This window comes from Lithohypha guttulata, assembly GCF_036872675.1.
Source record: "Lithohypha guttulata strain CCFEE 5908 chromosome Unknown scaffold_6, whole genome shotgun sequence".
NCBI lineage: Eukaryota > Fungi > Ascomycota > Eurotiomycetes > Chaetothyriales > Trichomeriaceae > Lithohypha > Lithohypha guttulata.
The window spans coordinates 127854-151401 of NW_027042755.1; the positions used below are offsets into that span (position 1 = coordinate 127854).

At 48.6% G+C, this 23548-nt stretch overlaps 9 protein-coding genes across 9 annotated transcripts; 2 read left to right on the forward strand and 7 right to left on the reverse strand.

Annotated features, from left to right (window-relative positions):
* Window positions 1-131: 131 nt before the first annotated feature.
* On the forward strand, window positions 132-4252 carry LTR64_007477 (uncharacterized protein; the record flags this gene model as incomplete). Its single annotated transcript, XM_064901795.1, has 2 exons — window positions 132-194; window positions 419-4252. 2 exons carry the CDS (start codon window positions 132-134, stop codon window positions 4250-4252), a joined length of 3897 nt encoding a protein of 1298 aa, XP_064751474.1.
* Window positions 4253-5086: 834 nt separating this feature from the next.
* On the reverse strand, window positions 5087-6871 carry LTR64_007478 (uncharacterized protein; the record flags this gene model as incomplete). Its single annotated transcript, XM_064901796.1, has 1 exon — window positions 5087-6871. The coding sequence occupies one exon, from the start codon at window positions 6869-6871 to the stop codon at window positions 5087-5089; it is 1785 nt and encodes a 594-aa protein (XP_064751475.1).
* Window positions 6872-7667: 796 nt separating this feature from the next.
* Window positions 7668-9969, reverse strand: SSB1 (Heat shock protein ssb1; the record flags this gene model as incomplete). Its single annotated transcript, XM_064901797.1, has 9 exons — window positions 7668-8189; window positions 8239-8269; window positions 8389-8470; window positions 8523-9129; window positions 9180-9395; window positions 9440-9605; window positions 9653-9779; window positions 9830-9880; window positions 9927-9969. The coding sequence occupies 9 exons, from the start codon at window positions 9967-9969 to the stop codon at window positions 7668-7670; spliced, it is 1845 nt and encodes a 614-aa protein (XP_064751476.1).
* Window positions 9970-11379: 1410 nt separating this feature from the next.
* On the reverse strand, window positions 11380-12616 carry LTR64_007480 (uncharacterized protein; the record flags this gene model as incomplete). The annotated part of the gene is made up of 3 exons (XM_064901798.1): window positions 11380-12030; window positions 12081-12244; window positions 12298-12616. The coding sequence occupies 3 exons, from the start codon at window positions 12614-12616 to the stop codon at window positions 11380-11382; spliced, it is 1134 nt and encodes a 377-aa protein (XP_064751477.1).
* Window positions 12617-13009: 393 nt separating this feature from the next.
* LTR64_007481 (uncharacterized protein) lies at window positions 13010-14521 on the forward strand (the record flags this gene model as incomplete). The annotated part of the gene is made up of 2 exons (XM_064901799.1): window positions 13010-13110; window positions 13165-14521. The coding sequence occupies 2 exons, from the start codon at window positions 13010-13012 to the stop codon at window positions 14519-14521; spliced, it is 1458 nt and encodes a 485-aa protein (XP_064751478.1).
* Window positions 14522-14879: 358 nt separating this feature from the next.
* Window positions 14880-15833, reverse strand: LTR64_007482 (uncharacterized protein; the record flags this gene model as incomplete). The annotated part of the gene is made up of 2 exons (XM_064901800.1): window positions 14880-15388; window positions 15758-15833. The coding sequence occupies 2 exons, from the start codon at window positions 15831-15833 to the stop codon at window positions 14880-14882; spliced, it is 585 nt and encodes a 194-aa protein (XP_064751479.1).
* Window positions 15834-16946: 1113 nt separating this feature from the next.
* Window positions 16947-17396, reverse strand: LTR64_007483 (uncharacterized protein; the record flags this gene model as incomplete). The annotated part of the gene is made up of 2 exons (XM_064901801.1): window positions 16947-17252; window positions 17304-17396. The coding sequence occupies 2 exons, from the start codon at window positions 17394-17396 to the stop codon at window positions 16947-16949; spliced, it is 399 nt and encodes a 132-aa protein (XP_064751480.1).
* Window positions 17397-18065: 669 nt separating this feature from the next.
* LTR64_007484 (uncharacterized protein) lies at window positions 18066-19037 on the reverse strand (the record flags this gene model as incomplete). Its single annotated transcript, XM_064901802.1, has 1 exon — window positions 18066-19037. The coding sequence occupies one exon, from the start codon at window positions 19035-19037 to the stop codon at window positions 18066-18068; it is 972 nt and encodes a 323-aa protein (XP_064751481.1).
* A 1112-nt stretch (window positions 19038-20149) lies between these two features.
* CHS4 (Chitin synthase 4) lies at window positions 20150-21880 on the reverse strand (the record flags this gene model as incomplete). The annotated part of the gene is made up of 2 exons (XM_064901803.1): window positions 20150-20187; window positions 20239-21880. The coding sequence occupies 2 exons, from the start codon at window positions 21878-21880 to the stop codon at window positions 20150-20152; spliced, it is 1680 nt and encodes a 559-aa protein (XP_064751482.1).
* Between the last annotated feature and the right edge of the window lie 1668 nt (window positions 21881-23548).

Sequence of the window (23548 nt, forward strand, 5' to 3'; positions counted from 1 at the left end):
AGTGTTGGGGATTTCTACTCGCTAACACCTAATTGAAAACAGGTTGTGCGTGTTTTTATGTTCAGAAGCTCCTGCTGGCTGTCGTTAATCTACTCGGCCACCAGTTCTACATTTCGCCTGCTACCAGCAACATGAACGGACTTGCAAAGAAGATGGTGTACATTGGGGCGCCATTCGAATGGACTCCCAAGGGCGTATGTTACACTCAAAAAATTCAGATCTGACTGACATGAACATCTAGCGTGATGAGATACTTACCCGATTTCAGTCAGTCTTGCTGGCTATATCGTTTGACATTTAGTAACAAGTATACTAGGACAGATTACTTCGACCCTAATGACATACCTCCCACTGGCTACGATCCATCTATCCATGCAAGTCAGACAGGCAATACATGAACGTTTACTAACGACCCTAGGCTTTCTTTCTGAAACTGTCAGACCCACCACGTCAGGCAATGGCCGTCAAACTGTTCTGTGACATCTTGAATACCGTCATACAATATCAACTCAAGCTAGGCGATCACACAGACGAGGAATTGATGAGCCCTGTCGAGAATACTACACTGCCTGTCCATGCTCAATATTTCGACATCAGTCCACATCTGGCTGTTCCCGAGCCTCTAATCGACATTGATCAAGATTCTGAAGACTCCTCCGATGGTTCATCCTCTACCGGTATACCTTGTGCTCACTGGACACCAAGATGTGGTGACATCTCCATACTCTCAAGTGAGGCTGCTGCCGCTATTTCCAACATCACCGAATGCATACTGTATCGTGAGCACGACAGCCGACGCGTGAAAATCATGAATGGGAATACACAAGCCGCACTCGAAAAATTGGTTCGAATGGAACCACTACTCGGACATCTCGCCCGCCATAGATCTGGTGCCGCCTCCCGAGTCGATTACAATCTGTTGTCTTTCTCGTGCCCTCTCAGTGGTACCGGCGTTCGGTACCAGATGCTAACTCCACCTCACCGTGACCGTGTCATGGTGCATCCCACTCTAACTGATACACTAGAGCAGGCATTGCTTGGTGAGGAAAGAATCTACAATTCAAAAACAGGTAAACAGGAACTGGTGGAAAGGTTGAAAGATCTCGCATCATCTGCAGATAAACACACCAAGCCAAGCAAGATATGGGAGGGCTTCGAATTGCCTACGATTGGTAACCCGGACAATGCGGTTCCAAGGACACCCTCGAGCGGCAACTCCTCGCTTCCATCTGAGACAGCTAGAAGTCGATCGTCGATACCAGCAGCTCAACCAAGCAGATTTATGGCACTTCAAGAACAAGCTAGGCTTCGCGAATGGTCGAAGAACATTGATTTGGAAGCAGATCCCGCTACAATACCTGAGGAGCCTATAGAGCTGGAAGAAGTGGAGGATCAAGGTATAACCAAGCGAAGGGTAGAAGACTCTGAAAGCGAAGACGACGAAATAAACAACACCGCAACAGGGTTGACTACTAGCCGAAGGCTGGTTGTTGCAGACTCGGACGATGAGTCAGGACCTGTAAGCACGAAGGTAGGAAAGAGGACGAAAGATACTCCATTGCAGTCACTACAGGAACAAAGAATCCGGGCTATTCGTGTCGACCGCACAAATCGAGTAAGAGAAACACAAGATCCTACGCCCGTGGTTCGCTTGAGGCCCAACACTAACCCCTACGTTGGTGCTGATGCATTCTTTGAGGGCGTTCCACGTGACGGAGAAGAGGCTACAGAGGTCATGAATACGCCACAGCAGCTACAGAAAGGAACACCTGTAAAGTCACCTCCAGTGCAATTTCGAGGAGGCTTCGGCTTAGACGGGGCCAATGATGAAGAACCTGCTCCGTTGCAGGACAGCAAAGACAGTCCACACCTCGGTCCTGCCAGTTCTGTAACACCTATCTTCAAGGAGCCTGACCAAGGAATGGGCACGAAGGCTCGGCCCAACCAGTATATGCCATCACATAACTTCGATCCGTCAGCTTACGGCTCTCCTAGTAGGGGTCCAAAAACAACTCAAAACAGAGACTTCCGAAATATCGCAACTCACCAAGATAAACGGCAAACAGCCAGATCGAAAAGAGGCAGAAGCCAGTCTCGACCACACCCATCGCACCATGGTGGTAGAAGTGGCTCACAACCAGTGCCAAGCCATCCAGGAATTATTCACAGTCAGGCTCACAAACAGAGGGAGAATGCCCTGATTGAGATATCTACCATGGAGACAGCAGCCACTTCTAACAACCCTCCTCCTGGTTTAACTATACGTGCTGAACCGCTAGCATATATGAACGAACAGTCGAATCTGCTTGACAGTCCACTTGAAGAAATTCAAAGACCATCACTAAAGCCAGTGTATTATGACACAATGTATCAGAACGAAGAGAGCTCGTTTTCAGCTTCTTCCTCATCTGGTAGCCTTCGACCTCATGGTATCCAATATGTGCCTCAAACAACGATCACCAGGCCAGACGTTCCATCCATGCGAAACAATATGCTCCACTCGTTGCTGGCTGCTAAAGGTCGTGGGTATACGACACCAACCAAGCCTTTGTCGAGAGAGAGGATCGCGGAAGAAGACGAAATTTCTACGCGCAAGTTTTACAATACAATGAATTTGCAGGCACCGAAGGACAGAAAGAACAGAGCTACCCATGCGGAGACAAATGTCCAGAGACAAGCTCGTATAGCAAGAGCTAGAGATGAATTGAGACAGGAAGCATCAACAGCAAGCAGGTCCAAACAGCAATCTCAACAACGACCAGATTCTGCAGTAACACCACCTGACCCAATGACCAAAAAGGGTCTCCAAGCGGCCAAGATAAATTCACAGATGGCTGCGTTACATATTGATGCTGTACAAGCAAATGCCCGTCAGCAGACCACGAATCAGCTTCTACATTTGTTACGACCGATCATAGAAGCTGCACGATGCTTCACAGGACATATCAACCTCGAATTTCAGCTTGGTCAGCTATTCGTGTCGCCGACCTCAAGAATCGATACGAGGAAGATATATGAGATTGACAAGTGGAAATCAATCTTCGAAGGAAGCAATAGTACTGCTGATGTACACTTCACAAACATGCTAACAAGCGATGGTGCAGATATTGATGGTATGCTCGAGGTCAAAATCAAGAAGTGCAAGATTTGGAACAAGGACAACCCAGGACCATCCCAGTCCATAATCGAGTTTAGATGTCTCGACAACCTAAGTCAGCCATTCCAAATCGTGCTCGATGCTCGTGGAAAGTATACGGTCAACAAGGGAGATTCTACAGTCAGCAAAATTGCCATACACTGCCCTGGCAAAGTATGGGACACCTGCGCTGTCTTATCTGGTACAGCAGAACTCAACGATATTACCCCAGAGTTCGAGGCCGAGATACAGGACTTCGTGTCGACTGTCTACATGAAAGCTGGGAAAAAAGCGATCGTCCATTTCAGACCACCGTTGAGCAATTCCTTGACCGTGCTGGACGTAGTGCTCAAACGCACCAGTCTCCACGACTGCCAAGTACCAGGAGAGGAAGCACTACAGTTGAAGATAACCGAGGTGAAAACTCTTAGTACAAAAGCTCATATCAGCGACAAGCGTCTGCATGTGTCCGTTGAAGAAAGACATGACATTCTGGCAAACACATCACAAGTGTTCTATGAGGTGGCGGTTGTGAACAAGGACATTGAAGAGGCATTTCAGGAGAACAAACAGCTTGAGGTTGGAGAAATGACCTTGGCGACGGCAAACAATATGCTGACGCACGAGCGCATTAATACAATGCTACAAGCTGCCCTGAAACTAGTTGACAAAGTGGACTGGATTGGTGGAAAGAACTACGGCACTTTGAGGTACAAGCAAGACGTTGATGCGAAGCAGCGGCAGGAGATGGCAGGAACTATTCCTCCAACTGTGCACAACCCTACCATGCTCAGACCTGCAACCATTGGCCGCAGTATTGCAGCGCCACGAACAGCTATGGGCCATGGCTCGACGATCGGCACCAATCGAACGACTGCGGTGCAACCCATACACGGTATTCGAGCAGGAACGGAGGCGGAAATATGGCAAGATCCTGAAGGTAACCTATTCTACATCGGCCTGGGCGGTGCAAAGATTCCAGTATTACGGGACGATCCTGATAGCACGGGACGTGATATCTTGCCAGACGACAGTGCTAGCCAGATTGCACGAGCACCTCAGCGTGCTCCGAACAGAAGAATGAGCAATTACGACAAGCCTAATAACTTCTGGTGAGCTCAAGCTCTAGCAGCAAGAGAGCCAGATGAATGAGTACGGTAATAGTACTCCGTATGGCGCATGTCTAGCTCAATAAAACAACCAGTGTGGTTCTGCTGTGCTATTGAAGAGGGAGTTCCTCAATGGTCAAGATCCATAGGTATACAGCAAAGATAGGTGGGTGGGTGTAGCGATCAACCAAAAAAACCATAATCATCATTAAACCATATCCATATGAGAGTTCGCCATGGGCATAAAACTCATATTCTGAAATTTCCTCTGGGACTTGAGGACACTCACTACTGATTTTTTACGGCGCTGCCAGTGCCAGCGTCTAAGTACCAACGTGAACCTCGTTACGCCTGCCTATCAGCGACGACACTTCTCGCGGCCTGAGAGGTAATCTTCGTGCCATGTTCGCCACGATCAATGCTGTAGATGCTCATGCATCATCAAGCTGAGTCGTATCCAGTCTCTATAGACCGGCACGTTAGGTATTTAGATAGCGGTGTGATCCTAGTGTGATCTCTGTAGAATGTTGGTGTAATATTGGTGTAATACTAGTACACTAGTAGCATAGTTGTAGTGTAATAATACTATAGCATTCGTACAGTAATAGTTCAACAGAGGTGTAATCGTAGTGTAAAAATAGGTTTAGAGCTACTACCTACTAATAGATTAGATAGTCGTAAGTTATCCCAGTTCTTATTCACAATCTGTTCTGGCTTTGTGTAATATTGGTTCGAGACTCTTTTGGGATTTGTTAGAGAGGAGTCAAAAGGGAGCAATACAGCAGTGATACGCATGCACAAGATTGAGCTTGCCAATGCTCTGGCTTGTGTTTCCATAAGATTAGAGGTCTAGCTTGTCAAAGAGCTTCTCGAGACTCTTGTCCTTGACCACGTCATGGTCATTGCTTGCCCTTGTGTACGTTTCTTTTTCTGCCTGTGGTTGCTTGCTACCCGGCATTGCATAACTCGCGTTATGTCTATGAGCGATATCATTCAGTACAGCCCTCACATCGACGGGCACATGTTGCAATATATCTTCCGGCACACCGTTGTGCTGAAGTCTTTGGTGAACAAGCTCGTGACTTTCCAGATATGCATAACTCCTACACCACCACATGGCAACACCGACCAAGATCCCAAAAGCGATAATCGCAGCACCCCAGGCACTTCCAACAAGCACGCCTTTCCAGGCTCTTCGTTTCGTTTGTTCCCTGTCAGCAAAATTCCTGATTATGGTTCGGCAATTCTCAAGTCGTCGACTCATTTCCTCTGCTCGATCATTTGCTTTTTGCCCTCTATCTTCCAGTTGAGAGATCTTCTTTCCACGCTTTTCGAATAAGGCGTTCCTGTGCTTCTCAAGCGCTTTCCTCATTTCGGAATCAAGCTCTTTCGTTTTGTTCTCGAAATTCTTTATTAGCTGGTCGGACTGGGCACACAGATTCTGGAAACTGGATATTGTATCAATTAGAGAACTAGCTGTATTGACGAGATTGTCGTGTGCGTCGTCGAGACGTCGCATGAGGCTCTGTGCTGAGCGATTGGCATCGCCTAATTGCGTCTGCAGCTCAACGTTCGATTCTGCCAGTTGAGTGGTCAGCTTCTGCACATCAGCCTCAGTAACATTCTCTTCGGCTTCTTGTCGAGCTTTCTCAGCTTTGTAGAGCAGGATCTCGACCTCAGTCATAGGCAGTCGCGTCTCCTGTTCTGGCTTAAGCAAGCCGTTACCGTATTGTCCTTGGTTTTGCACATGGCCTTGTACTAACGATGGAGATCTCGGATCGCTTGTGGCTCGACGCCGTACGCCAGGTCTTGCGCCGTGTAGAGAGGGATGTACAGCCATGGCAGCATTGTTCCAATTCTTTTGAAAGTCAGAAGCACTGTATTGATGATGAGGTTTGTGATGATGCTGATGATGTCTTCCTTCTGCCCCAAGATTTCTGCTAGATAGATTGGAAGCCATGCGAGAAAGCATTCCACCTTTCACACCAAGACCGTCATAGGGATGGAGAAGGCCATCACCTGAGCTCGTGCTGTCAAAGGTATCGCTCCGGGGTATCTCAGACTTTGTATGTCGATGAGAGTGTGCCCGCTTTAGAGGGACTGGTAAGTTCAGACCTAAATGCTGAAGATGCAGCTGGGATTGTGGTTTAGATGTCTGCTGCGGCCAAGGTCGCGAGGATACGTCTGCACTACCAAAAGTTGTGCCAATTCTCAAATCCTGGCTCTTGCGCTTGTTGTGATGCCCACTAAGATGTAACCTGGGTAGCAGGCTTGCGGCACTGCTAGTGCCCGATTCATTACCATCCTTGTCCTTGCCTTTCAAAGCGTCCTTCTCAGACCTCCCCGTAGAACGCGTGTGGCCAGCGAGTGAAGTTTCAGCTGCGATACGGTCTTTGTCACGACCGACATCGTGTGGCATAGTCATCGCATTGCGGGGCTTCGGATCTACCGGAGAGAGGCTTGAAAGGTAGGAGCGGGAACGAAGATGTGATGGACGTGATCGTGTTGCATTCAGGACAGGAGGCGCAGTTTGTGGCTCGGGAGACGCGGTTTCCTTCGAGCCAGTAGTGCCTGATCGTGGTCTACCGGAGTTGAAGGCATTGTTGATATTCCGTGAGCTTAACATTTCGCGAGATTGGCTAAATCATAAGGAAAAGGGACTAGCCAGGGCCCAGCGTGCCTGCTTCACTTGTGACAAACCGGGCTAGCTGTACCATGTTGGCTACTGCGTGCGATCAGACCGCGCGACGAATTTCGCGGCGAGATACTGATCATGTTACTGACATAACGCTGAAGCCTCGCCCAAGAGCGCAACGAAGTCTATCTTACTCATTGAAACCTAGACTCCACCGTAGTACGGTAGGCACATTGCTACTCAAAGGGGAAGCTCTACCGCCATGGGCTCGGTGGTTACTACATTGGTTGATACTACTATATCAGTCCTTTCTCTTCTGGCTGGTCACGACTGACAGTCAAGACCAAGATCATTAAGCATCGCCCTGGCTGTACTGAAACAACCAGACCGGTCCCAAGGTGGACGCCTCTGAAGTCGCTGGGCTTGATCGTCCAATTTCGATTCTCAAAATTCGAGTTACCATGCACACAAATTCAAGCAGGATCGTGCCAAAACTCAAAGCAAGCAGTGTTGTACATGCAGAAATGTCATTCTCGAGCCAGCACGAATCTGGCCATCTCCATAGTCTATCATAAATTGCCCATGCTTTTTGGTCCTTGGAGATTGTTACATCCTCATCCAAAGACGCCGCTGAACAATTTACATGCAGACAGAGTTCCCCTCGTATCGTAATGTCATGGGATATCGTGGAATTGTAGATAGTATCAGTCTCTTTAGTTACCTTGCATAACCATCATGCTTGTAAGCCTTTGCAAGCGAGGCTTTCGGTTCCACGGCACAAAGCCGTTTATCTCGTGGCCATAGCCTTGGTCATGGCTCTCTTGAGGGCCAACTCCTTCTTCTTCAAATCCTCGGGACTTGAATCCTCAACCTCGAGCTGTTGCATGGCCTCAGATAGGGCTTCCTCGATCTTGGCCTTGTTGCCCCTCTTCATCTTGACGCTTAGACCTGGATCGTTAATCAGCTCCTCAACTCTGCCGATATAGCTTTCGAGAGCCTGCTTGGCCTCAAACTTCTTGGTAAAGGCCTCATCAGTGGTCTTAAATTTGGCAGCATCGTCGACCATTTTCTCGATCTCGGACGTAGAGAGCTTGCCGACCGAGTTGGAGATGGTAATGTTCGCGCTTCGACCGGAAGACTTCTCAGTGGCAGTGACTTTGAGAATTCCGTTGACATCGACTTCGAAGACGACCTCCAGGGCAGCATCACCAGCCTTCATGGGAGGAATCGGTGAAAGAGTGAACTCGCCAAGCGATGTGTTATCCTCGCAGTTCGTTCGTTCGCCTTGGTAGACGGGGAATTGTACAGTCTGTGATGATGTTAGCATGATTCTAGCAGGAATTTGAGCTCAAACGAACTTGCTGGCCATCGACGACGGTTGTGAAGGTTCTGTTCATTAAATTAGCAAATGGTCAAGTGTGGTGGGTGTATACGTTGATGTTGAAGTGGAAGATCTTTTTTCTCTCTGGAGAGGGTGTCCTCCCGATGAAAATGAAAGGGTCACGTACCTTCTTTTCAGGGTTGGCACAGTAGTACCACGGGGTACAACACTTGCAAAGATGTTCCCTTCCATAGCAACACCTAAACTCACTGCATTGAAATGTCAGTACCCTGGGCACATTATACAATCGTCAGTACTTACAAGGGACGACATCAAGCAAGAGAAGATCGGCAGTGTCGGCGCTCGTGGCCTTACCCGACAGGATACCAGCCTGGACTGCTGCACCATAGGCGACGGCCTCGTCAGGGTTGATGCTCTTCTCAAGCTTCTTACCATCGAAGAAATCGGACAAGAGTTTCTGGATGCGTGGAATACGGGTAGAACCGCCAACCAATACAATCTCATCAACAGCCTTCTTCTCGATACCGGCGTCCTTCAGAACCTGCGCAACAGGGTCAATAGTGCCGTTGAAGGCCTTTGCGTTGAGATCCTCGAATCGAGCTCGGGTAATCTGGGCATTGAAATCTTCGCCATCGAAAAGCGAATCAATCTCGACTGTGGTTTGTGTGGCCGACGACAGCGTTCGCTTAGCACGTTCACAAGCTGTTCGCAGTCTTCGCAGGGCTCTGGCGTCTCCGGACATGTCTTTCTTCGTCTTGCGCGAGAACTCCTTCTTGAAGTGGTCTAGCAAATTCGTATCGAAATCTTGTCCACCTAAGTGAGTATCGCCAGCAGTAGCCTTGACAGTGAAGACGCCGCCTTGAATATTCAGCAATGACACATCAAACGTGCCGCCTCCTAGATCGTACTTTTGATGCGTTAATTTGGATGAGTGAAGGTGGTTGAAAGGGGACCTACAATCATAACATTTCGTTCCTTTTCTTGTTTACCAGATCCAAGACCATAGGCGATAGCGGCAGCGGTGGGTTCGTTAATGATACGAAGGACATTGAGACCGGCAATAGCACCAGCATCTTTGGTAGCTTGTCTCTGGTTGTCGTTGAAATAGGCGGGAACGGTAACAACAGCTTTCTCGACCTTCTTACCGAGTTTTGTCTCAGCAACTTCCTTCATCTGGGAAACGTCAGCCTGGAATTCTTGAGAACGAATATGCCGACCTTTGTAAGGACCATAGAAGAGATCTCCTGAGGAGAGAAAGTCTTGGTCTCTTTCAGGTATTCGACCTGGACGAATGGGTTTCCACCCTGGTCAACGACCTTGAATGGCCACGACTCGATATCCTTCTTCACAGTTGGATCATCGAATCTTCGACCAATCAATCGCCTGATTTTTATTAGATCTTGCCCGTAGTTGTCGTCGCTCGAACTCACTTGACGTCGAAAACGGTGTTGGCTGGGTTCATGGCGGCTTGATTTTTCGCGGCCTCACCGATCAATCGCTCCTCCTCCGTGAAAGAGACGAAAGAGGGAGTGGTAAAGCTACCCTGCTCATTGGCGACTGATCGAGTGTCAGATTCTGCGCGTTTTCTGTTTCTTCGTGAAACTCACTAATCTCGACATTGGTACCCTCGTAGTTGGCAACGCACGAGTAGGTCGTGCCTAGCTTGTATTAGCTATACCTGGTGAAGAAATGGTTCTCCCTTACCGAGATCGATGCCAATGGCACCATCATAAACTTCTTCAGACATCTTGAGGGTATGTGAATTACAAAAAGATATGGAAAGAGATCAGGACAGACTGCGTGCCTCGAAGAAAATGTCGCTGTCGGCTTTCGATCCACCGCAACTTTCCACAAAAATTTTTGGAGCGCAAATTGTGGATTCGCACAAGAAAGATAGCCGATCTCAAAGGGTGAGGCCTAAACACCGTAAACGTAGACCTTGCCAAGCAAAGTGTTTGGCTATATCGAGTACGGTCGATCTTGAAAGCCGGTGGCGCAATATTTACTAGCTTGCAATGAGAGTGAGTGTGCCTGGTCATCCGATCCTTCCAGTGACTTTATTTAGTAGACGAGGCTATATGTTTTTTTGATGTTAAGTCCAGTCCTGTTGACTCTGCTGGACAACTCGTTGCTCAGGGAGGCCATAGGTTTTTTTGTGTCACGTCCACCAAGGTATTGGTCTGAAATTGGAAGAGGTCGCAGTACTTTTCTTTCCCTGAGGGGAACGTCCCTATCAATACTCATGGTGCTCTTGTGACAAATTCGCACATGAAGACGGTCCTCAATGTCGTACTCGGCATTTTTGCGAACTCGACCGTCCTGAGCGCAGATGCTATCATCTGGACATCACAATCGGGGCCTGCGTTCATTCCTGCAATACCACTACTTCGGGCATATACCTTGTGCCTGAATCACTTACTGGCTGATCAAGAAAGGCAAACACAATTAAGCGTAGATGTCGCTGCTGAGAATTTGCAACAACCTTCCCAAGCTAGCAGAGACATCTATTACATGCACGCTCCAATCGAGGCTGAAGAAATATGTTCAGCTTGTTGACGACTCAGTTCATTTCCTTAAGTTGGATATCCCTACAAGACCGCCTTCAAAAATGGTGGCCGTTCACGGTCAGGAAGTGGGCCTGGTTCAATGGCAGTAGAGACCTTGTATATATCCTGCTCCAGAGCGTTAAGGTCCTTAAAAGAAGATAGCACCGCAACCGTAGGCAGAGGTAGACACGCCCCGGCAGCCAAGAAAGCATCCACTCTGGTGGGCGTTAGTGCATATAACTCCGGAGTCCCTTTTGGAGACAGGAGATCATATGGGTTAGTGTTAGGGTGCGAATTAGCGACCTCAGATGCCATGTCATAAGATGTGAATGGGATTAGGTCATAACTTGTTGGAATGAGAGGGCATGGGTAGCTAAGTGCGTCAGCAGGACAGACAGGCGATATACATAGAAAGATGGTCCAGGTGATATCGCAAGAGGAACAGATAGTAGATGAACAAGCTGAGCCCACTTCAGCACGACGGTTAATGATGAAGAAAAAAGTTGCTTCCAGTCTTCCAGCGCCTTGCCATTGTATAGTCAATTATTTCGTGGCTACATTCCAACACCCCACCGAACATGAAAGCCTAACTGCTGTTGTGCTTGCTTGTGTTATCTCTGAGCACGAGGACCAACAACACCAGCACCGATGACACTTGGCAGCTTCTCACTACCCATCGAGAAAAGCATACCGATGGCGCCACCGACGACAGTGAGGAAGAATACACCAAAAGTAGCAAAAAGAATGAACTGACTGCTTATGTCCTTCTTTTGACAGGCATTTCCACCCCACTGTACGCTCTTTGTAGTGCCGTCATCATTGGTCCGCACAACAGTGCTCGAACACTTGCATCGGTACTGATTACCGTGCGTCTTGACACACTTACCATGACCCATACAAGAGTTTGTCGTGTTGTCGCATGACTCTTTCGACGTGAAATATTGTGGGATCACTTTCGGTAGAGTGGCATTCGATGATTTGTTGCTTGTCAAGAACGGGGTATCTGCTGTAACAGGTGGGAGTTCGAAAGGAGTTTCGATCCGCTTCTTGAGCTCGGATTTAGTAGACTTCTTGAGCTTGGAGATGGTAGGAAGGATGAGGAGGGTAGATTCGATGTTCTCCGTGGCAGCGAGATGAAGAAGTGTTCGATGAAAGGAAGATACGCCTTTGCCAGCAGCTGTATCGGCCGTAGGCACTGTTACGATAAGCGCAAGCATGGCAGGTAATGATTCTATCTCGCTTTGTGGCAGACATGTCTTTGTCTAACAATATATCAGCGTGTTTCTGCTTGCAAGCGACGGACATGATCTACCTGGTCGAAGTACGTGTACTGGATGCTAACGCTGTTCTTGCTGCGAGGTTTGATGGTGTACTCGCACACATTTTTGGTGTCGACCTTGGTATCAAAGGTGTTAAGCAGATTCGATTCTGGCTTTTCAATCCAGACGTCTGGTAATGTGTTGAAATCTGATACAGCTGAACTTCCCATCAGTATCATGAACGAAAGCCGGATTCGCGCTCGGACGTACCTCCATCAAAGCCTGATATTCTCACGAATACCTTTGCTGGTCGCTCAGATTGGCCAGCACCAAAGAGAGGTGGCTGCCAACCACCAAATCTATTGAGGTCTGATATCACATCTTGGCTGGCTGTATCGATATATTGCGAATCCGAAGCACCCTTCCGGCGTGCTATTATCCTTTCGGCAGTCCATGATGATATCGCTGAAGCTTGATTGTAGACTTGTTTGATGTTGCCTGCGTCAACTGTCCATAGATATGCATCGTGAGAGGCCGTGGCAGCGCCAATCAGCGTGGCGCATGACCACAGAAGATCGCAAGGCTTCATGTTGGTTGTAGGAGTGAACAACGTTACTGTTGACCTGACTCAAGAGGCGCGTGAAGACTGGTCGAACGAGTTGGCAATCTATACTGTGGTCCGCTCAGGACTGTTCCTGCCGCAGCTTTACTTATGACGCTCATCAACTTCACCGATACCTGCCGCACTATCTGCCAATCTGCACCGAAAATTAGGCAAGTATTTTCCGAACACCACGAGGGCGGGCGCCCGTCGCCACTGCATAGTCGACTCAAGTCTGATCATGACCTTATCACTATCACTTTTCTCCTCTGCATTGTGTTAATTGTTTCTGCAACCGAAGTTCGCAGAGCAAACAGATGCGATATTCGTGGATTATCGTCGCACTCCGACCGCTACAATGATTGACTCCTCCACGCTCAGATGTTTCGATCTCTCTTCCGGAGAAATCGCACTATCCGCGTGCCTGTCGACGGGTCCAACAGTCACCAGGTTCGCCAGGTTCGAGTCTTCAATAGGGCCCTGTAAGACTGCCTGCCTCGACGTTTAGTCTACCTTTCATACTGACCATAGTTTAGCTCGAAGCCCTCCAGTTTTATAACCACTTTCTTCGTTGGCTATTTCATTTTCCGAGTGCTCGACTCTTATGCTACTGGTACTGATACCAACAAACCGCCTCAGAGTTGGGAAGAGTGGAAGAAAAATCATCAGGAATCAGTCGGTGAAAATGACTCGCAATTTAGTGAGCAGTGGAAGAAGGCACACAAAGCCATCCAGAACTCGAACACGACACCAAAACCTCTAGAGCCACAGATTGTTGGCCAACCGTCTGATGTCATATCGACTTTGACCCTACCTATATGGTTTCGGGAGAAGAGGAGTCCTTTGTACAAACCGGACGATCAAGAATTCAAGGACTTCGCTAAATTACAGGCTGACGAGAAGAAAACTAGAGACTTGAAGGTTTCCGTAGCACGCACGGCTGCTCAAAGGCTATCTCAACCTTCCCATCAAAATGCACTCAAGCACATAGGCTGGGACCATGGCGAAGTACATGTCTTTGTTGAACTGGTTCCCCAACTACTTCCTCCACCATTGTATCAAGTGCCAGCCATTATCTTCTTTAAAGATGGTGTCAGCCTTGGCTGGAAGACCCTGCGACCAGATTTGGGAACCAAGATGGAGGCCGTCTTCAGACCAAGTGCCACTTGGGTAGCAGCTAAAGCTTCTCTGAAGGCCTTTTTCGTCTCTTCTTACACGATTGCCAAGGCGAAGCTTTCTGGGCGTGACCCTCCTGGAATGCACGGGACGGGCTTCTGGAAACGAACACTAGCGGACAACTTAACAAAAGACCCATCCAGTGGCAATGTCAACCCACCGAACGTGCAATGGTCCATGGATCAACAATCTGTGCAAGAACTTGTGCGATCCATACACAATAATCACGACACAAGAGAGCGACATGACGGACTGCTTAAGAATGTCCCTCTTTCTGCTGCCATCGAAGTCGCTGCACACGTCTTTAGACACAGACAACTCGTTGAGATTGCTCACAAGCAGACTCATATGGCCAGGGGTGCCGTTCAGATCAAAGGAGTCCTTGCCTGTAAGGGCAAGGTGGGTATGTACAAGGTCAATTTCATGGCCGTCTATCTGCCCTCCGAAGATAGATTTGTGGGACCTGTAACACTACATCAGCCCTACATTGTCAAGGATTACCAAAAGGTGCAGCAAATGGAAGACCAAAACAAGAAGGCCCTACGCGATAGCCAAGTTGCTAAACAGGAGAAAGTAGAAGTCCAGGCTCAATTGGCATTGCTGAAACCGAAGCAGGATGACGAAGAACAGAGTGTAGACTCGACAAAGCCGAAGTCAGAGAGCGAAGATCAAAGCAACGGTATTGCGAAACCACCCACTGGAAAGGAAAACAAATGAGTGAGAGTACGCCCCTGGAGGTGTTCGTCTTGGATGATATGAACTATGCGCTCGCCATATCTGCTCTTCTACGGCTGACGGATAAGGATCGGACGCGTTGGCGAAATAATCGGGACACATGCTCGACACTATAAGTGCTATGATTTTAGCGTAGACTAGGCCAATACCTTTCTCAACCTACCTTGGCACTACTTGTCCACGTTCGGTGTGCTCTGAGTGTGCGTGGCATGATCGACACCCGAAACGTAGTATTGATTAAGCGCGGACATTGTAACAGTTGTCAAATGTGTTGGTAGACACGAGCTTAGAGAAACGCTGAGCTGGAAAGGGGCCGGTATTTGTCCCCTAAAGTTGTTGCTCACATCTCACCACACTCACTAACTTTGATCTCAATCTGTGGTCTCCCCTCTCCTCCAGCCTGCACCCTCACATTTTCGATCTTTCTCACCACCTGCATCCCTGCCTCGTCACACACCTGTCCAAACACGACATGCTTGCCATCCAAATGCGGCGCGGCTGCACACGTGATAAAGAACTGACTGCCATTCGTGTTCGGTCCACTGTTCGCCATACTCAGCAATCCTGGTATGGTATGTGGTAGAAAAGGCGGTTCGTCGGAGAACGGACGTGAGTTGTAGATCGATGTACTGCCAGTACCTATCAGAGAGGAGACATCTGGATGCACAATATCGCCGCCTTGAAGGATGAAACCTTTGATGATTCGATGGAATTTGGTGCCTTTGTAGCCCATGGGTTTGCCGGTTTGTGGATTCTTGTATTCGCCTGTGCAGAATTGGCGGAAGTTTTCGCTGGTGCGTGGATGGCTGCGGCTGAAGAGATGGAGTTTTAGTCGACCTAGTGGTTCACCTGTGGACTCAAGTAGTCAGTAAGCTATAGCTGATGTGCATTGAAAGACTGACATTGCGGAGCGAAGGTAGGCAATGGTTCAATATATGCCAGTCATACCAGGGAGAACGGATCTTTCTGGTTCGGCGAGGCAGATAATTTGTTCAAGGACGAGGCGTTGCTCTTGCTCAGAATGTGACAAGAGGACACTCCACGATAGGTGACCTCAACAAGGGGTTCTTTCGGCCTCATTGTATCTCAACAAGCGATCGATCACGTTACCCTAACCCTAGCATAATCTGAATCGTCCGTCAAGCAAGCCATTCTCACATCGATGCTAGACAAGTTCGCCAGTCTGAAATAGTAGGATTCGAGTAGGGCAAGACTTACCTCCAAGTGTGACATCGAGGAAAACGATCGGCTCACCCTCACCAGGTTTTGGAACTGGTGGGAACTGGTTCGCCATTTTTATTAAGCCTGTAGAGACTGATGTGCTTCACGAGGCAGGAAACACCAATATTCAACCTTGTGTTCTTGTACTTCAAACCGCACCGAATCGATCAACAGAACACGTCTGACCATAAAGCGTAAGTGTCGACGATGTGCTAGCAGCAATGTAGGAGCGAGGGCAAATACGACGTCGTGGTAATCGAAAACAAGGCTTGCAAACTTGATGCCTTCGTGCCTGAACCTTCCTTCGACACGCTCGACGCGTAACGACACGACCTTCCCTCTACCCAGTCTTGTTCGCTCCTTCCTTCTAGCATGCACTGCAATTTCGTTTTTATCAGAAGATAGATGGGTAAGCTCATGACTACCTTGGCTCTTAAAGAATGGTCTAGAATCAAGCAGGAATTTTCGTGTCCCCAACAGGATATAGCACACCCAATCGCAGTCAAGCTTCTTGTGGTATTCGCACCTGCCTTCTCCTCGAAAGTTTTGTGGTGATAGTACCAGTCTTCTCAGCTACACAATTGGCAGTTGCCTATCTTGACCCTCGAATGACTCGGAAAGTGTGGTGTCCTCCATCTTGCCTCCTTCAGTTACAGCAGACACGGTAGCACTATCGTCGTCTGTTTCGAAGTCGAATCAATTTTCTGGCACGTTGTCAATATGACCGATTGTGTCGAGTAACTCTTGCGAGTCATTTTTTAGCGATCGAACTTAATTGGCGTCAGCTCTTGCTAATTTTCGAGTGATATTTGCACCTTGGCCCATCTCAGAATCTTCGCAGAACCACTGGTAGGCTTCCAATTATCTCGTTCGGCCTCTACCTCGATCTTACCATCTGACAATAGCCATGTATCCACTTTGACCCAGGTGTTCCTGCTCACTTTCACATCTCTTTATGTGAGACAACGAACACTTGTGGCTGTTGCTGCCGATGCTGAACTTGAGTGGTGAGCTCCAGGTTCGTCTGCACCTGCCTGCCCACTGGTAAGGAGCGGTCTCTTCGGATCAGTGAAGACGTGGATTGGTGACCACTGCACTCTGCAGACTGCCTCTCTAGCATCAACGCCACACACATATTCGTCTATCTCATCTTGGTACAACATTTCTTCCTTGGCCGCTTCGGTATTTACAGCAGTGTCCGGTGAAGATCTCCAACATGTCCATAGAAGCGTCCGGCCTTCTTTGTACGTGGCTCGCGCTTGCTCATGGCATCTATATGCTTCGCACTCGAGTTGAATGTAACGTACAGATCCTTGCCATCCTCGTCTGTGGTTTTGAACTGTGCTTCATATGGCTCATACGCTATGATCTTCTGCTTCTGTTTTGGCTGGACTACTTTGCTGACACCTTTGTGTTGATCGCTTCCTGGCTCAACTTCTGACTCGTCGACGTTGCTACGAGCATTGACGATGAGATCGTACGCCTCGATAATCTCTTGGGTATGTTCTATCCCTTCTGCACCGGCTCAATCAGGGTGGAAGACTCGCAAGAGAGCATAGTAGGTGAGGCGGAGCTCTTCGTCAGAAACCTCAGGATCTACAGCCAAGGTGGCGTAAGCTTGTGCTAGTGTTGACATATTGACGACAGCTGTGGTGAAGTCCGAGATGTGGTGAATATTCAATGGGAAAGAAGAAGAAGGATTGAAATATATTCGTCCAACAGTTACTGACGGAAAGCAGAGAGAACTTTTAGATATTCACGGCAGCCTGGTGCGAAGATACGTGCTTGCGTACTCTTCCGTCAATGCTCTGAAACAGATTGGCATTGTCGCTGACGATTTCAAGTACATAGATATCGAATGACGGAGTGGTGTCAGCCTTCTGCGCCTTGATCTTCCGACGCATAGGGAAGCTCATAGCAAGTGGCAGCAGCGGTCAGGATGGCAAGCTATGCTTGACTCCGAGACATTTGCGGGATGTCTATCGTAATTGTTTTGACGCTTCGACGTTTGCACCAGAGTGGTGGAGGGTAGAAGAGCGCCAGCGACAACCTGACGAGGTTTGAAGACCGATGCCTCGTGGAAAAGATCAATCGAAAGCCAGGTTCTATGTAATTGTAAATTACATTGCCGACACAGCCGTATCCCTGAAACAACACATCTCTATGATAATCACCCGCAACCATTCTGTGTATTTATTCCAGCCACTTCGAAGTTAAGCTGCCGCGACCGATCCTGTTGTGAGCCAAAGCTCAACTGATACCTCCACACACTCGCCATTTTGTGCTTAGCTTCCACATACAGACTCTATTCCTTCTGAGCTCGAACGGGTGATCCGCACTCGTCCTCGTCAGAGCTATCACCAGACGCACTCTGTGAACCCTCAAGCTCGTCTCCACAGTCCTGCTTGCCAACAGACTCGTCTGGAGTACCGTCCCTCTCCTGTAAGAACATTGTCTGTACATCTGCCTGGTGCTCTTGGATCGCGACTACAGGTCCTTCTTCCTCGATTACTCCGCCTGCCATGGTGGAAGATGAGATGCCCGAGGAATCTTCAGAGCTATTCTCACCGGCTGAGATTGTAGTGCTGGACTGACTTTGTTGTTCTTCCTGAGGATTCTTTCCCTTTTCGTTCTTGTCCATGAAGGTTGGGTCGACTGGCTGGCATTCTGACACTGTGCAGTCTTCAGGAGGTCCAAACTCATTTTGATCTGGACTTCTGCCTCGGTGAAGGAGAACATCCAAACTTTTCAAGAGCTTAAGATGGATTTCGTCAGCTTCACTGATAGTGGCCTCTCCATTCTTGTTAGAACTGGAGGAACTGCCCTTCCAGTAGCATGTTCTGATCTTGACTCGAATACCAGTAAGAGGTTCGAATCTATCGTCCGCACGTGTCCAGTTGTTGATAGCGTCAGATAGTGGATCGGATGAGTCAACATCAACAACAGGGTTTCTATTCACTTTTCTCGAAGAGCTTGCCTTGGGGGATTCGCCAGTATTCTGATCGGAAGGATCACGTTGCGTAGATGATCGCTTTGAGCCTTCCTCGGTCAGGCCTTTCCGATCCCACTTTTCGACGTATTTGCGTGTAAGCTCGCGAAAGTCCATGATTTCATCATATGCAGCCAGCACCCGCCGAGTCTCGCCTTGCTTGTCTGCGAGATCGGCTTGTTCAACCTTGATAGTGTGCAACATTGATGCCGCGACATTGCCCAGCTGGTCGTCAGGGACACCAGGTGAGACGTTTGGAACGGTGTAGGCCTCCTGAAGCTGCCACATGTTTAGTGCTGAGAGGTAGTGTGAATTGGTAGTCTGGTGAAATTGAAGACAGTGTCAAGGCCTTGGTACTCAATAGTCGAGTTCCAAAGCGCTGCTATATTTGTTCTCAACGTGAGAAGGATTCGACCTGAGCATTGCCGGGCCGGTGGTAAAATAGAAAATTGAGCTGTACACTGAACCACATCGTCTCTATACTTCAATTTAGTGCTGAAACAGTGGCTGAGTAATCTCCTAAGCAGAGTAGTGTAGACAAAGAAAAGGAACGACAAATGAGGATCACCATTTGCATCGCAACCAATACTTACAGATAGTGCAAACGTGAGACTTTCCATATCTATTCGTCAAGCTGTTTCTACTGTCTGTGCAGACGCCACTGCGGATGATCATCGATGTAGGGTAATCTCGAGTTGCTATCTTTGAAGAGAAATGACAACACTGTCTCATGCCAACTAGGCCAGAACATCTCTATGAGGCCGCGAAGGTCAGTGCGGAATGATCAGTGGTGATGCTGAGACGGGAGGAAGTTGGATTGATGTCTGGTTGTGGAGTGGGAAGTTCAATAACTCAGGACCAAGTGTGCAACGAAAAACGTATAGAAAGAAGGTGGAGTCGCATGAATGTTTCTCAACCGCGACTACGAGGGAGTATGTCAATACTGCTGTTGAAGTGGCGTTTCTGTGGTCTGAACATGCAGTAGGAACGAACAAGACTCGAAAGGTATCGCCTGCGAATAAAACGCAGCATAAATTAGCACTCTAATGAGTTCCAGAAAATATCCAGTTGAAATGGCCTGCCCGCAAAGTCCATCGCTCCTTCCCAATTTAGTTCGTGCCATATCTTAAGCTCGTTTCCATTTCGAGCGGAATTGCACATTATTTCCTTCGAAAATGCAATATAAAATCCATGGCCTAGTCGAGGCATCCATCGTAAATGCACCGATACTGGACATATCGGCCTGCAGTGTCTGTCAACTCCTTCGCTATGCGAGTCATATCGGCCTCCCGTGCTGTGATGTTCCCGATGCTGTTGACTTTGACTTGGTGGTGTGGTGATTTGCAACCAAGATGCTAGGTTACCACAGTTACCAAACCATTTTGTACGTTTTACTCTGCTCAAAACAGACCAAATTTCTTCTTTTTCTCCCCTTCTACTGTATGATTGTCAGTAACGAGCCTCAAATTCGGACATTGGTTTTCCTTACCTTTCGTTGTTTCTCCTTTGGCGGTGGTGTCGCCATTCGTCGTAGCAGGCATTTGCTTGGCTTTCCTGGCCGCAAGAACTGGATCTGCACCACTACTGGCCGCTCTGATGGCACTAATTCTGTGCTTGGCCCTTTCTTCGCCTTGATCTGCTGCCCTTACGTACCACACATTGGCCTCAAGAGGATCTCTTCGACAGCCAATACCCATCTCAGTAAAGTAACCAACAGTATATTGCGCCTTCGGTAAACCGTTCTCCGCTGCCTTCTTGGCCCACTCATATGCTTCTGCTTCATCTTTCTCGAGCACATCAGGAACACCGATCATATACCATGCACACAAGGCCATCTGCGCTTGTGGGTGACCTTGTTCGGCGGCACCGGTATAGAAATGGATGGACAAGGAAGGGTCTTTCGGACAGTTCAGCTGACCATATTCGTATGCCTCACCAAGCCTGAAGCATGCGTCTTTATGGCCGAGATCAGCTGCCTTGGTGTACAGTTGTGCTGCGTAAGATTCATCTTTGAAGACGTCGGGACCGTATCCTTCTTCATGAAGACAGGCGAGATCATAAGGTGCTTGGTTATACTGCAAATCCGCACTTTCACTACCGCGTTTCAACCAACGAATACCTTCACGATAACGTTTGGTCAACCCCATCTCGCCTGTAAGACAAGCGCGACCCAGACGAAGCATGGCACCCGGATGGTTTTTAGAGGCTGCGTGTTGGTAGAACTGAACAGCTTTTGCTGCATCCACCCGACAGCCCCACCCATACTCGTGACACAAAGCTGTCCTGTACATGGCCTCCGCATGGCCATGTTTCGAAGCGGCCAGGAACAGGGGAAATGAACGCTCAAGGTCAGGCTTGCCATTGTTAAAGAGACCAGAGGCATATCCGTCGGCTAAATAATATTGTGCGAAGGGATACGATCTATCAGACAATTTTTGTAGGATGTGTTTGGCTTCCTTGAGTAGATCAGACCTTACAGGAGGATTGGCAGACTTCTGGGAGGTGCCAGACACCGATTCATCATCTTGTTCCAGACCTTCTTCTTGCGCGGCCGAAATCATGAAGATGGCAAAGTCGTACTGCACAGCAGGATCGTTGGTCTTTTTCACGTTCATTCTGTACATGTCTAGGGTCTTTCGAGTGGACAGAAGTGAAGCGTTTTGACCCACAACATTACGTAGGCCTTGGTTGACCAGGTTTTCGGTGCCCGAAGGTCCAGGTTGAGGGTATGGGACGTTCAATAGATCAACGTAGGACAATGGTCTGCTGTCAGGCGATCGAGATTGCCTTGAGCTGGGGCGTTGGGGCGATAAACGAGGTGAAAGAGTCCTGCCCCTCTGGTCTGATTGAGACGAGAAGCCTGAATCGGGACGTTGTAAATCAGCGCCGAGGAAACTGTGCCGTATGTGCTGGGTCGAGGGTTCGTTGTTGGAATTGGCTGAGCCGGTAGTTTCTAGAGTCAACCTCGAAATCCGCTTAGCCATGTCTGGGTCTTGCATATGGTGATACTGCAGTGGCTCGTTAATTTCTGGGTGAGGCTCTTCATTGAAGGTCGACCTTGCGGGACTAGGTAGATTAAACTGACTGGAGGTGGAGACTGCGCGAGAGTGGTCAGGGCTCGATGTGGTCATGTTGATGGCTTTCCGGGGAAAGTGCGACAGTATTGGAGATGGATGACTGTTGTCACTTGTTTCATCATACGTGGAATCGTCTGGCAAGTGTATCTGGGGATGAACGGGTACTCTTCGAGGAAACGATCCTCTTTCAGCAGCCTGCTCAATATAACCAGGCGATGGCGGTAGGTGCTTCAGTTGCATTACATTTCCACTAGACGTCCTGCTCGTGGGAAAGGATCTCGGGTCTGCCTGAGGACTTTGGGAGCGCACTGGAGCGTGGGAATAGACAGGTGCAGGAGGGGTGAGCGGGTAAGGCTGTGATGAGGATGGCTCGGCTTGCGCCATGAAGGGTAATGCTTCTGGCCCAAGCGTTTCGTTGTCCAAATAGTGGGAGTATTGCAGCTCTTCTCAACACAATAGACACACTCTTTTATGTGGTCACCTGTCAACACCCAAGCTCTTTCGAAAGTATATGGAAACAGCGTCGATGACGAGAGGAGGATCGAGTAGCAGCGGTTCTCGATTGCTGAACAAAGCTGGGTCACACCAAACGTGGGCGCACGAGGCAAGGAGTGGATCGGGTGAGCAGCGCAACCGAAGCAGGCGAGAAGGGAGCTCGAGTGTACGAGTATTGTTGGAAGGGAGTGTTTCCTGTCGGAGCGGCGGATTGGTGCTCGTTGCCTCTCAAAATTTGATAGTGAAGCCGGGTGGGGCATGACGTGCACCGCCCGGCATGCATTAGTGTGCAGCTCAGGGGTGTTGCATGAAGTTTGCATAAGTGGAATTGCCAAACCACTTCTTCCTGCTGGGACGCGCGCTTCTTCTGCACGGGCGCATATTGAGTGTAAACAAGCGTTCGCGGGACCTGAAGTTCATGTCACCTTTGTGAAGCAGTATTCGCATTGAGTGCAATGATAGAAGACAATGTACGAAGTCCCAGTTACAGTGTAATCCAGCAAGGTCGACCAATTCAGGTGAAGCTTTGCAAGCACGATGGTATCACTGACAGAGTTCTACAGTACTCTGGTCCGGCAGTCCCAGCTTCGGCTCATGCCATTTTCCCCAAACTTTACACCCACGAAGACATCCTTGTCCAGGATTTACAGAAAAGAGCACAACATAACCTATGGTCTTTCTGATCTACCAAATACGGAGCGTTACCAGCAACACTGTGTGAAACACAGGGAACATTGTTTTCTCCTCTTGAAACAACTATCATCAGACTTGACCTTATAGCGTGATCGGAACGAAGAGGTAGTTTGCTTGAACGACCGTAACTCTTTCCGCGGGTCGCTTCCTAGACGCAAAAATTGCATGCGAGACACAAAATGTGATTTAAACGCGCTTTGTTATGCACGCAAACATACTGTAAAGAAGCCTGTGATAATTAACCTCACTTATTCTCAACAACTCACCAGACATTGAACACGACACTTAATTAAAAGCTTCCGACCAGCTGTGTCACTGTCCGAGCCTGCTCGAAACGTGCAATATGGCCAACACATCAATACCAGTGTACCGCCAAGTCTATGGAACATTTTGAAGAGATGTTATTCGCAAGGAACCGCACCGTGTCTCAAATTTCGTGTTCCATCCTTTCCTTGCACGCCTCTTCCGCAGGCAAGAGGTGCTTGATCACAAGATGTGAAAGTCTCGCAGTCGTATTTGTAGAAGGAGGCTTTG